The sequence below is a fragment of the Taudactylus pleione genome, unplaced genomic scaffold (genome assembly GCF_031769625.1).
Source record: "Taudactylus pleione unplaced genomic scaffold, aTauple2 ptg000015l, whole genome shotgun sequence".
Classification (NCBI taxonomy): Eukaryota; Metazoa; Chordata; class Amphibia; order Anura; family Myobatrachidae; genus Taudactylus; species Taudactylus pleione.
In genome coordinates, this window is record NW_028284417.1 from 22,231,007 (window position 1) to 22,244,998 (window position 13,992).

Consider the following 13,992-nt stretch of genomic DNA (forward strand, 5'->3'; position numbering starts at 1 on the left):
AAATCCAGATATAAGTAGGGACCCTGCACTAGTAAATCCGTTTGTAGAGGCAGTAGACTGTCTATAGATAGACATGTCAGATCGGTGAACCAATGTCTCCTGGGCCAGGCAGGAGCTATAAGTATTATCCTGCCACCCTCCTGCTTGAACTTTCTGACAACCCTTGGGAGGAGGGAGATTGGAGGAAAGAGGTATGCCAACCTTAAGTCCCATCTCACCGCCAGAGTGCCTATGAAGGCAGCTGAGGGGTCTCCTGCGACTGCCTAGGCAGTCCCTCTGTTAAAACAGGGCATATGGATACTTGCCGCGCACCAAACAAAAAAACTGAATGCCTGTGGCTGGGGGCGGGGTATTTTAGGGAGGAGGACCAGTGCACGCTGGGAGCTTCAAAACTGTAAGCTGTTTGGTGCAATGGATCACTCGAACTACATACCCCAAGGTAGATCCTGTGTACCCTATGCACCCTGAAGAAAAAACTATTTACTGTTTTGCCAAGTACAGGAATAAAATAAATGCGTGTAACAGCAATAGCAACCTGTGTGTTCTTATATGTACCAAACAGCAAGGGAATATTTAATATTGGAATATTAACCACAAAAGCACAATGTTGTGTTCATTTAACAGTATTTTAAATGAAATCACAAATAAAATTATAATTTTTTTTATTATTAAACTTTTTTTTTTGTTTTAAATTCATCACGCATTTGAAGACTGTTTCTCTTTCATTAGCATCCACCCCATGTCAGTCTAGCCACATGATCAGTCTTCTGCTTTGTGGGCTTCACAAAGCCTAAGAGCTCCAGCTCAGAAACTGCCCTGATGAAACGTGCACTGAGAAACATAGTTAAGGAATATGACTAATTTGTGATCAACTTCTGAAAAAAAAAAAAAAAATTGTCAAAAAATAAATTGATTTAAATATTGTTAGTACCCGCAAACACATGCTCAATTCTAATGTCAATTGTTGGAATGCTAAAATGCATGCTTTCAAGAAAGAGGGACAAAGTATAGAAATTTTGTTAAGCTTATGTTTCTAGAATGGATGTATTAGTAAGGGAAAATACTCACAGCTGTGGACTGTGATGGCCAAGAAAAGGGTCCCTAGATAACTTACTCCTTGATGTAGCACCACCCCTTTTTCAGTCTTTTTTTTTATGATTGTACCTTCAATATTGCTCATAAATAATATAAGACTCATAGGGCCGTACACAAGTTGAGGTGGAAAGTCAGTTTCCGTGTGTTTTTGGCAGAAACTTTTCACGGATTATGTCATTTTCGCCTGTTTGGCTTTTACCCCGTATTCAATTTGAAAGACTTTCCGCCTAGGCGGAAAGTCAACGCAATGTAATAGGCGGAAAAGTTTTACCTATGAATGGGAGGCGGAAAAAAGTGCAGAATTGGGGTTTTGGGGTGCAATGTTTCGGGAACCCGCCTGCAGCCTTCAGACAGTCCCCCAAAGGTAAACTGTGTCAAAAATGTAAAAAAAGCACTTAAGGACATCCCAAAAAATTACTTAGAAAAAGGGGGTGGAAAAAAAATTGGGGGGTACAAACAAAAACTAGCGAACTTGACTCTGGGGGGGTCCCCAAGTGTTTTTTTGATTGCAGGTGCTTGTGGCAGGATGATTTTTCATGATTTTTCTCAACTTCACTTTAGCAACTTTTAAATATGCTGACCCCCATTTTCAAGTACCCCAAATTTGATGGGATGTTATTTTCATGAAACGCTATTTAGCGACTATTAAACCCATTTAAAAACCCCAAATACCTTCAGCAAGCCAAATCAGGGGGTACCATAACTAACCCCCATGTCAGAGCATCTTTTGGGGGGGAGTCAGGCTGATTTCCCTAAATCTGACAGTACTTTCCGCGTTTTCGAGTTTTGACGGGTCCCGTTTTCGCATACTTTCAAAATTGAATACGGGGTAAAGCATGGACAGCTGCGATACTTTTCCGCCTACAAAACAGGCGAAGTAGGCGGATGTTTCGGGCCGCGAAAAAGTATCGCGGCTCGGCTCAAATTGAATATGGCTCATAGATTGAGAAATCAGTCTATTACCAATGTATACTGCTACAGCCCAGTAGCGGCTCCAGGCACTGGCAAGCCAGTCCGTCGCCCGGAGCGCCACTGTATCCGGAGGGCGCAGGAAATGCCCACCCTCCCTCCCGGCGGTAGAGGTAATATGTAAGCTCAGGGGGAGGGAGCGGAGGAGGGAAGGGGCGGCAACTCAATACGGCGCTGGGCGCAGCACGGCCTAGTGCCGGCTCTGCTACAGCCACCTCTCTGCACCATATGTGTAATGAAGTATCGGCTATCCCAATTCTCCTCATAGGCAGCCGGCCATAAGGGTTTTAATTTCCACATGCTTACTGTGTCACACACAAATGGAAAGGAGAAGCAAATCTGACAGCAGAATTAAACAACAACATGCCCCAGGCAGAATCCGTGCCTGTCCCAAACTCTCAGCAGATCCTTACTTCTTGAGGCATTATGGATCAGTCATACAATACTTGAATCAATACTCTTATAGTAGACACTGTTACAGGAGGACAAACTGGCTTCTTAGTCCAGAGGTCTTGTCTGAATGTGGGCAACATCACAGCTCATCTCTCATGGTTGTCCCAAGAATTTATACTTTTTCTGAATTTGTACCCAATCATGTCATATCTTTGTTCAATTGATTTTGTATTCGAAACAGGCCTGTACAGTACAAACCGGTCAGCAGAAAGTGCCACAAGGGTTACATAGCGCCAAACGGGGAATACAACTGGAATCGGTATGTAATGCCGGCTGTCGAGATGCCTCCTGTCACAATACCGACAGCAGCATACAGATGGTTGGTAGCCCAACAGGGGTCGGATAAGTATAATAACCCTCCCCCTCCTTTCTTGGTGCCTAACCCTCCCCACCCCGCACCCTAACCCTCCCCGTTAGTTCCTGAACCCAAGTCGTGCCTAACCCTAACCCCCCCCCAGTAGTGCATGACCATAACCCCCTCACCTAGGGGTGCATAACCCTAACCCCCCCCCCCCCAAAAAAAAAAACCCTAACCCCGTGAAACTGCCAAAGTTCGTATCCCAAAACGTTATCTTCCCGTGTGGAATCTCGCGTGTATTGGATTGCATATAAAAGTCTCTCCCTTGTGATTGGGCGCCATTTCAAACAGGAGAGGGTGCAGGACTGTGGGCTGGAGCACTGTGAGAAATTGTGTTAAAAAATGCAATTAGATAGCCATCAGGGTGCCATTAGGAGTTAGTTACATTTAGGTTTAGAGATTAATAGGTAGATCTGGAGACAGGAGCCGGTGCCTGGGAAGTGTGACTGCAGGCATCATTCTCACTGGTCAATGTGTGTGTGTGTGTGTGTCACATAAATTGCACAATCACACACTGATGTACAAACAGACTACTATTTGTGCGGTGCTATTGATTGGAGGGGGGGTTCTTAAAGTGAACCTGCACTTTTTTTTTTTTTCTAGGAATTTATAACTGCAGTATACTATATTGTTTATCTGTCCAAAAATTACTATACTGCGTTAGAGGCTGCTGCACTCCAAGTTGAGTTTTTACCAGTTATAAATATTTTAAAAAAAACAAACAAACACTGCAGTCTTTTCTAATTGAATTTCAAAATTAAATTGTGTATTTCAAGAACTTGTTTGTTGAGACAAGTGATACAGCATATGTTACTGTTCTGTATGCGGTGGTATCCCTTAATCTGCATCCCAAAGCAATTCTCAGAGACCTGTTCCTCCAAGTACATGCAAACAGTTGCTAGTGTTGTCAGTGTCTAAAAAACAAAGACAGTGCAAAATAAATTGCATAGTGTGTTAGTCGCTTACACTGGAAGGATGTGTGTTGCGGTAGTGTCCCCCCATTATCTGCACCCCAAATTAATTCTCAAAAAGACTTGTTCTTCCAAGTGACTGAAAACAATTAGCAGTGTGCCGGTGTATAAAAAACAAAGCCACTAGTGCAAAAAAATGTGTATAATGTATTATCCTTCCAGTGTAAGTTACAGGAAAAGTGGTGACTCCCATCATCCGCAGATGCAGATTGGGGTGTGACAAATTCGCCCAAAATCACAATGTGATATTTGAATACATCTCAAGGATGTATCAAATATTGCATGCAGGAACAGAGCTTGTGAGAAAGCGCTGTCCGTATTAATCCTCTCCCTACACTTCTCAGGGTATCTTTCGCAAAAAATACCCTGAGATATGCGCCGCCGGGAACCTTGAGAGCAATCAGCATAGGAGGCTATTTCCTAAAAATGTGGAAAAAATGATTTTTGTAAAAATTAATTACAAATTCCTCATATACAAATTATATGAGGAAGACCTTTGCCGCCAACTACAACAAAGTGGAAACTGTGGATTCCAGTGGGGATGAGCTAATAATATGATGATATTAACAACACTGGGTGAGCAGGATAATGACATCTTCCAAATGTAGACATGATTAACAACACTATTTGCTGCCTTAAGCCCATTGGTAGCTTGTTTTTTGGGGGCCCAAACAAAGCAAGCACTTCAGCCATAAAAGTGACAGTCCCTGTTGCTGAAGTGATTAAACTGTGCATGTCCTTTTTAATATACAACATAACATAAGGATGGGTGGGAGGGCTTCAAGGATAATTCCATCGTGCACAATTTTTCATTATGAGCTTTGCCAATATTGTCTGTGTTGGACAGGCAGTGTACAGTATATTACCGTGGTGTTCATGTGCTTTTGTATCTTGCAAGGCCATCCATCACCAATTTCTTATCCAGGTGTATAGGCCCCATTTCCTGCAGCTTCTCAGCAGATATAGACTAGTATCATCAAATCATATAATTATTAATTATTCAATTTGACTAGGCTGTTATGCTGAATAAATCTCATTAGGATGCTTGGTTTTTGGTAGTGTTTTATATTCCATTTCTCAGGTTAATTTTTTATAGTTAAATTATTAACACTAATCAAATTTGAATTCTTATTTTTGAATGGTTCATTCAATTTATAAAATTTTTTATTCATAGTTGTATTTTGTAATCAATCAACCAACCTCATTGGGATTTTGGATGCTTGTAACAGTGCTTTCCATTTCTCAGATTTACTTTTTTATAGTTAAATTATTAACACTAATCAATTAAGCAATCCTTTACTTGCCTTCCACTAAATAGTACTCCATCTCCATTTAAATATGCTGGCCTCGAATCTAGTTCTTGATTAATGAAAACATTCTATAGTATCGAACAGTGCCACTATCAGGGGTATTCAATATGGAGCGAAAAGTCCTTTTTTGCGATAATTTCGCCAAAAATGACGTCATTTTCGCTGGTTTTGGTTTTACACTGTATTCAATTTCAAAGACTTTTCGCAGGTTCGAAAAGTCTTTGAAAAAAAATGGGGATAACTTTTCACCACTGAATAGGTGGTGAAAAAAAGTGCAGAATTGGGGTTTAGGGGTGCAGGCTTAAAAAAAATAGCCTGCACCCCTGGGAATTACATTTTAAAAATAACTGTGTCAAAAAACGTTTAAAAAAAATAGGGACACCCCAAAAAATGAATTTAAAAATTGGGGTGAAAAAAAAAAAATTGGGGTAAAAAGTGTTTAAAAATAGGGAAATAGGTTCAGGGCTATTCTGCAAATATGCGGCAGGTGTATTCTAGAATAGGCTATTAGCGGCAGGTGCATAGTTGCAGAATTTTTTAAAACTTACTTTAGGGACATAAAAATATTCCAGTACCCATTTTCATGTACCCCAAATGCTCTTCTGCAACACTTCTTCAATGTCGGGAAAAAAACACCTGCTGCGGCTATTTAAATCCCCGACTTTCATTTGCAGGCTAAAACAGGGGTACCCATAGTGATCCCCCATGTTTTTACAACTTTAGGGGGGTCCTACAATTTATTCAAGGAAAATTTTTTTTTTTTATTTACGCAGATCCCACTTCGCAGTTTCCCGTTTTCGTAGCTTTTATATTGAATACTGGGATAAAGCGGGCGCGCGCCCGATACTTTATCCCAAGAAAATCTCCGATGTGGAGCGAAAAGTCCAGCATGGACTTTTTTCGCTCCCATATTGAATACCCCTCTATGTGTCCTAGATGTACGATATTCTTTTTCAACTGCCGAGTGTTTTGCTGCTGTTCAGTCACATAGTTTAGCTTGGATAATTGTATTGCTACATATAGCTCAGTGCCAGTATTAAGGAAGCCGGGGAATATACCCCGTCATTAGGGTGTCTGTTTTTTAACTGATAACTCACGTTACATAATACATCCCTATAGGGTTTTATAATTCGCTTTTAATGTCCAAATAAGTTATATTTTATTAGTCACTGCTTGTTTGAGTGCCCCGTTATTGCAATACTAATCTTATCCTTACTCTTTGTTAATATATTCCACGGTGCACTCCCCACAAATAATAAATTGGCAAATAGTCTTACCAAATTATTGGTATGGGTGCAGTGATATATATGGAATGATAATTGGTTATTACACTCTTGTCTGGTAGACCACTCTTTTGAAGCTTAGTTTAGTCAGTCAGCAAGCTGCAGCATTTGGCCAATATGACTGGAAACTGAAAACGATGTTGTACGCTGTGATGTGGTCACAATTGACTGGTAATGTTATTGAAGCTAATGATACTGTAGGAACAAAAATAGACCTACATTACCTGATATTATCAGTTTTTAAAATGTTAAATATATGTATATATAGATATTTATTTAAAATAATAACTTTTCTTTTTTCTATTGAGCAACAAAAGTGAACTTGGATAGGGTTACATAATAAAGGACATAATCTGAGCTTCCACCTGAATTGTGGTCCAATACACCTGGAGAACATAAGCAATCTGAATTATGGACCCAATTAAAGCCTGCTCTGGGCTATATAAACACATCCAAATCAATTGACAATCACTCTTTGAAAAAGCCCCCGTAGGATTCCCCCCTACTACACGGCATTTCCTACTTGTGGATGATCTCCAGTGGTACCGCCAGCTGGTTTATTTGGAGCCGCACCTTGTTCTCCGCGGCGACACTACAGAGGGGCATCGGCATTGTTGCTTTGGCTGGGCAGTATTGTCAAGTGAATAGAGACGAGGGGAGACTGAGTGACTGCTGATTCCAAAAACCCCCGCTCCAACACCTGCTCACTTTGACTAAAGAAACCGGCTCCTACTTCATACAGCGGCGCTGCACCACTTGACCTGTATTAAGGACAGCTGAGGATAACATATCAGCGCAGCAGGAGCCAAGGGAGACGATATGATTGTTTGTGCCTAGCCATATTTGCTATAGCACTAACCCATTTCACTGGAGAAATTGGCAATCTTTTGCTCGCCGCAACGCTATATTATCTGACCTGCACAACGGACTAATATTACGTCAACACAGCGGTTTTACAATATTCGGCTGGCAAGTCAGTACATGACATTCAACTGTCGTGTGGCGGTTATAGGATCAATATTCTAATTGGACTGCTCTGGGTTTTTTACCCCTTGTATTGATTGCATAAATTCATGTTATGCACAAGTAGCGAAGTGGAATTTAGTGTAGAGATATATGCTCAATAGAGGTCTATTGTTTTGTGTATTGTATATTTTGAATAATGTGATTTGTATTTGTCTGTAGATTATGTGTATTTGTAATTGTGGGAAGAAGTCAGCGGACGAAACGCGTTGGGATCCTAGCTCTTTCCCCAAGGACTTATGCAGAATCTCTATATCTTTTAATCAGATAAGCAGTTTTCTCCTCATCTTTTACTAATTTATTGTATTTGTTTTTATTGTATTTATGCTATCAGGTTTACCCCAATGTGCATGGGGGAACCATCTGTCATGAACTTTTTGTGTTTAGAATAAATTATCTCTTATTTATATATTGGTATATATATTTATTTTCACTTATGCACTTTAGGCATTAAGCACTTTCACTAGCCATTAAACTGAATGATATAAGGCTATTTAGCCTATATTAAAGGCAGGGTTTATGCTTTTAAATTAGTGTTTGGTTTTAAACTGGAGTTATTTAATATTTTACATGTGAATGTGTCAATAATATGCACTTTATTTAGACTATAAGTTGGTTTTCAATATATGTTAATAGCGGTATTGTCGCCCTAAGTCAATCTCCCCTTTTTCTCTAAAAATTTTTAGTAGTATTTTCACCAATACTACATTTTATTGATATGGAGCTGACACCCTTTTAGATATATCTATTTGGGCTTATCCGCATTATTTATACGAACATTTAAAATTGTTCACACTTGTCACTAATATTCACTGGCGCCGAATCCACCCCCCCTTTTTATATTAATTTAATATAATATTTAAAGAAAACAAATGTACGGTACAGGTTAGGACAAAATGAAGTCAGACAGTAAAAACTGCTGGACATTTTAAGGAGTCACCAAATAAGATCTTTGGGAATTAACCCAAAGTTGGGCTCCAGCAGTAAAGCTTGGCTACCTTACTCCTGGGATCTATCCAGCATTGTGTAAATCCTCTTTTAGTTTCACCCATATCAATTCAACTTTGAAAAAATATATATGCTGCTTGTGCAGCCAAGGCTATTCTTGATGTATTAGAAGCGAAAGCTGATCTGGGAGAAAGAGGATTTAAAGATTGAGTATGTTCATATTATTAATAAGCTGACACAGAATCAGGTCCAAGTTTTTGGCAGAGGACAAGCCTTTGCATGTGCTGCATTTCTAAATGTTCAGCTGCTGCTTCCACATTCTACTTACTTTAAACAGACAAATAAAAGGAACAATAAAAGGATACTGAGTCATTTCATCCACTTGCTTCAGGGAATCTGAGTCACTCTCCTCACCAGCACTGACAACTGTTGCAAATGCCTGCAAATACACGGAAAATAAAATGTGACAAGACATTGGTTACTGCCATTCATCATGATGCAACAACTACACCATAACAAAAGCTTTTAGTAAAAAAAAAAAATATAGAAAATAAATAAAAAACACTTCTTAAAAGCTCTTGGTTGCTTTTTGGAACCAAGTGGAGCGAGTGTCATTGTAACAGATTATGAAAACACCGGCTTTAGGGGCACTTTTTTTATATAGTTTGTTAAAGTAGGGACATTTGAACCAAAGTATTGTTTGGTTGATGAGACTAAACAAAAGTAAAAATAATGCCAAGTCTTGCTTACAGAAAATTAGATTAATAATGAATAGGTTTTAAGAATTAGATATATACCTTGCTAGATACAGATCAGATACTAAGGTAATTTAAGAAAATCATTTTGTTGGACTCAAGAGATACCACGGACGTCTAATACTACTTCTCATAAGCAACAGACACTGCATGACCAAAATAAAGACCGAACTATCCATGTACTATTTGTCATGTTTCCCACTTACCTCTAACCAGTCGTAAAGGTTAATCAGTCTTCCACATTCAAGATGTAGCTTGTATGTGATGCAAATATCAGGTGCTGCACTAGACAAGGTTCCTTCATTGTCCAATGACTGAGCAGTAAGAAAAATGATTAATCAGATATTGCACTGTGTTGATTTATAAATATGTTCATAAGTAACCCTGTCTTATAAAACACATCCTCCCAAATAAAATAAATTCCCAAATAAAATAAATGCACCAGCTGATTTTAAAATGAAACAGTCTCTGTACCTTTAAGTAAGATGAAGGGCTATTCAAAGCAGTGTGCAGTGCGACACGGGGCACAGCATTCAGATGCTTGCGTAGGATGTTGGCATGACCAAAATATACAACCTCATGTAACAGCTGGACTTCTGGGGGTGCCAAGTAATCTCTGAAATAAAAGCAAATCAAAGAAACCAAAACGTCATGCATAGTTACTGCATTATTATAAATGTGAAGTGGAATGACTTAACATTTTTTTAAAGAAAATGTGAACATATGTACAGAAACAGTTGCATAAACAGAAGATCGCTTGTGTATTGTTAATATTATGATGGAGCCCCAGAGCATGGGTTAAAGTAGTAGAAAGTAACACTTTCACAAAGAGGGATTGACAGGACATGTATCTCAGAAGGACCATTTTCTACAAAGTGAAAAACAATGTAATGGAGTAAACATTTTGCCTCTTCGTGACACCAGCTTCAGGCACTGACAGGACTCAGGGAACAATTCTGTGCATCCAAACAGGGGATGCGGTCGGGATGCTGAGACTTACATTACAGGTGCCGTAATACCGGCGCCGGTCATAATCCAAGCGCCAGCATCCTGACCACCGGGATGCCGAATGTAAGTAGCGGGGATGGGGGAGGGATAGGTTTAGGGGTTAGGCACTAGGAGTGGGGAGGTGGAGGTTAGGTTCAGGCACTAGGGGGGAGGTTAGGGTTAGGTACCAAAGAGGGAGGGTTAGGGTAGGGAGAGGGGGAGGGTTAGCATACCGACCAACAAGTGTCGGTATGTTAACCCTGTCAGGATCCCGGTGTCAGTATTCTGACTGCCAGGATCCTGATTGTCGGTATTTCATACCAATCCCCCAAACAGCGCTGGGGGGAGAAAAGAGGTGTTTGTTAGGTAGCCGGTGAGAGCGATCAGGGGAGGGTGGCTTATATCCAGTTCAGAACAGCGGCTAGACTAACATTATTCTAAAATTATATGGCCATTCCCCTAATGGTCTCCTCTCAGAGCCAATTTGTCCTTGCTACAATGTTACATTACATAAAAAAAGAATATATATTTTTTTCTTTAGCCATATCCTCTCCCACTATTATAACATAATGTTCAGAGATTCTTACTTTTTTCCTTAACTAGTTATATTAAGGATGTTATTATAGTTCTAGGGTAGATGTTAGATAACTCAGATTTTGGGTAGTAGTTTCAGGGGATTCAGTACATTTTGTTGACCTCATAATGGTCGACATTGTGATGTCGACATTATAACTACACCCGTTTTTAGGTTTTTCTATACCTGTAAAATTAATAAAATATGAATAAAAAAGAATGAATGTGTTAACCCTTTGGTAAAAACCATCTAATCAATTATGAACTAGTTAAATTTGTTCAGAAGGCATTGCTGGGCAGAATTATATGTAGAACTAAACTAATGTGTGTTCAATCATTTGTTATTGTTTAGTGATTGTAGTATGGTTATGTAACCTCTTAGGTTATTTTAACTTTAGGTAGCTATATTGGTTAGCAGATTCTAAATACTAATAGCAGGTCTTAAATAACTGCACAGCATGGCAAAAATATATAGTATATAGTGCTGAGCAGGCATACTGTGCTTGTCTAAGAAATAACAGTGGCGGTAGCTGAGGTTCAGGATTTAAGCTAATGGATTTGTGACACATTAACATCTACTTCTGATTCCGATAATAAAGAACCCATAGCAAATGAAGAAAGTGCTGCCAGAGGGGAAGAGGAGTGCGAGTAATAGGGGTGCACTGTCTAACACTGGCAGTCGCGGGCAGGCAGGAGAGCGGCAGGATATAAAAAGAAACCTAGCATGCAGAAGTATTGGGTGTATGTTTTTGTGGGTCTTTTTGTGCTGGAGGGAAACCCTTTTTTCCCGTCTCCTGTAGTTCAGAAGACTTTACAAGCATCTGTGAAAGACCATTAAGTTGACATGAGCAACCACTATTTTGTATTGCTGTTCTGAGAGGCATGGATGGGATCAGCATTGGGAGGCTGTGCTGGTTCCTGTAGTGCTATTTGGAGGTTTCTGGGATACCTCCTAGATGAGTTGGCTCTCAGCTTAAATATATTTATATATGTGCTGTTATCATGTGGCACAACAGTATACAATTATATGACCCAGAGTGGGTCTAGAGGAGCCTTGACGTGGTCCAGCGCTTTACCATATATTTGCAAAGATCTCTGGATTTCTATTATCATGTAGTATTCAAACCTTTCTGCTAATTTTTTTTTTTGCAGTGTGCTGGAGGGAAACTTTTATTTTTCGATTTCTGTAGTACAGAGTAAACCCCTCCCTTTACAAGCACCTGTGAAAGACCATATGAGCAACCACTATTTCGTATATTTGTTTTGTTCTAAGCATTTACTTTCAGAAGTACTAAGGAATAAAAAAAATCTACCATAAGTGTACAAAATATCTATGAAATAAGCAGCCTTATTTCTGTCTCATAGTTGCACATTAGAAAGATGTGGGCACCACCCCTCACCTCAAAGCTCACTCTAGCTGCCTGCTATAAGCTCATTTCTCCCTCAGCCAGTGCCTGGAGCCGCGGTCTCTCTGTCCCACTAGGGAATTTTAAACTCCTCTCACTGGCCTGCAAAGCCTTTTCAATCCTAAATCTCCAGCCTTATTCACACACATCCTCTCACTCATTCCACTCTGCCAATGACTGCCACCTTATCTCCTTCCTGATTACCTACTCCCAACCCCACCTCCAGGATTTCTCCAGTTCAGCTCCCAATCTCTGGAATGTCCTTCCAAACTATCAGATACTCATCCAGTCTCCCAGCCTTCACATTTAGCCTTCAAACTCATCTTTTCAATGAAACCTATCACCCCTGTAAGTTTGTTTTGTGCATTGCCTGCTATCCTTTTACATAATTTCATAATGTGCGGGTTGTAATGAGCAATATATAATTAGTTAACTTGTCTGTGTTTGATTACCCTTGTATTATGTAATGTTGCTGTATGAGCTATACTAGCTAAGGCTATGCGGAAACCTTGTGGTGCGTTATAAATAAAACATAATGAACGTAATTTCTAAAACCAAATTAAAACAAATAAAAATTTATTTTTCACTAAGATGCAGCATAGTTGGATTTTCTATGTAATCACGGTAAAATCCTTTCCTTGTCATCCATCTGGAGGACACTGCTAAGCTAACTCTGGGTTAGGTGGGCTGGGCCACAGGAGTAGGCACTAGAGTGTTAACCCCATACAACCCCTCCCGCTTCTCTGAAGTATAACTTCTCTAACAAAGGAGGAGCAAAGTCGCACCACTCTAACAATCATAAACTGTATAAAAGCAGCAAAAGACTAGAAAGGGAGGGATCAGTGTCTCCCAGATGGATGACGAGGAAATGATTTTATGGTGAGTATATAAACAATCCAATTTCCTCATCATCTGATCTGGGGGACACTGTTAAGCCGATGATTGGATTTCCCAAAGCAAGCCTAACAGATGAGAAAGCTTCGCCCGGCAAGGCCGCACGCAACAAACAGTGGCCGAAACCAGCCTCATGGTGAACGTATGCACAGAAGACCAGGTTGTTACCCTGCACATCTGTTCCACCGATGGACCAAGACGACTTGCCTAAGAGGCCCCGACCGCATGCGTCAAATGGGCCGGAACGAAATAGGAACCGGCAACATCAGAAGACAGATAGGTCTGATGTATAGCTGCTGTCACTCATCCAGCAATAGTATAATTAAGGGAGGTGTACAAGACAGAGCTGCCAGTTCCTATACCCTTCTAGTCAAAGCGATGGCTAGAAGGTAAACATCCTTCAGGGTAAGGTAGTGTAATTCTATTGATTCCAGAGGTTTAAAGGGTGGGTTTTGAAGAGCGCCCAGGAACAAATTTAAATCCCAAGGAGGGATAAGAGGAATGTAAGGTGGGTGGATGTGAAACACCCACTGTAGAAAAGTCTGCATCTACAAAACAACATCTAACCGCTTCTGAAAAAGCATAGAAAGGGCGGATACCTGCCCAATTAAAGAAAACAGGCGAAGAACCTCTTGCAAAAAGGACCAGAGCAGAAAGAGATGTAAGACATTGGACTGACGTTCACACCAGGAAATGTATACAGGCTCCAGACCCAGTGATATATCTTGAAAGTAACTGGATTTCTGGTCTGAAGCATAGTAGAAACTATTGGTCTCGAAAACCCCCGTACTGTTAAGATCTTGGTCTCAAGAGCCACATTGTCAGTTAGTTGAGATAAACTGGGGTGAAGACATGGTCCAAGTAGATCTAATCTGGATGGGAAACGCTATAGATCATCAACCAGAAGACCCTGCAGCGACGAGTACCATCATGCTCGACATGGCCAATTCCGGGCAATGAGAATGAC

At 40.2% G+C, this 13,992-nt stretch overlaps 1 protein-coding gene across 2 annotated transcripts in view; it reads right to left on the reverse strand.

Moving 5' to 3' along the window:
* Nucleotides 1-444: 444 nt before the first annotated feature.
* Nucleotides 445-13,992, reverse strand: part of ORC3 (origin recognition complex subunit 3) — a 111,613-nt gene continuing 98,065 nt past the window's right edge. Inside the window, exons 18-21 of one of the 2 annotated variants that reach the window (XM_088471907.1) lie at nucleotides 9,640-9,781; nucleotides 9,372-9,479; nucleotides 8,776-8,849; nucleotides 445-831 (exon numbers count right to left, since the gene is read on the reverse strand). In XM_088471907.1, coding sequence (XP_088328033.1) covers nucleotides 726-831; nucleotides 8,776-8,849; nucleotides 9,372-9,479; nucleotides 9,640-9,781 — 430 coding nt within the window. In that variant the 3' untranslated portion in view covers nucleotides 445-725. Of the gene's footprint in view, nucleotides 832-6,774; nucleotides 7,063-8,775; nucleotides 8,850-9,371; nucleotides 9,480-9,639; nucleotides 9,782-13,992 lie in introns of those variants that run through there. The other variant, XM_088471916.1, reaches the window with a different exon arrangement.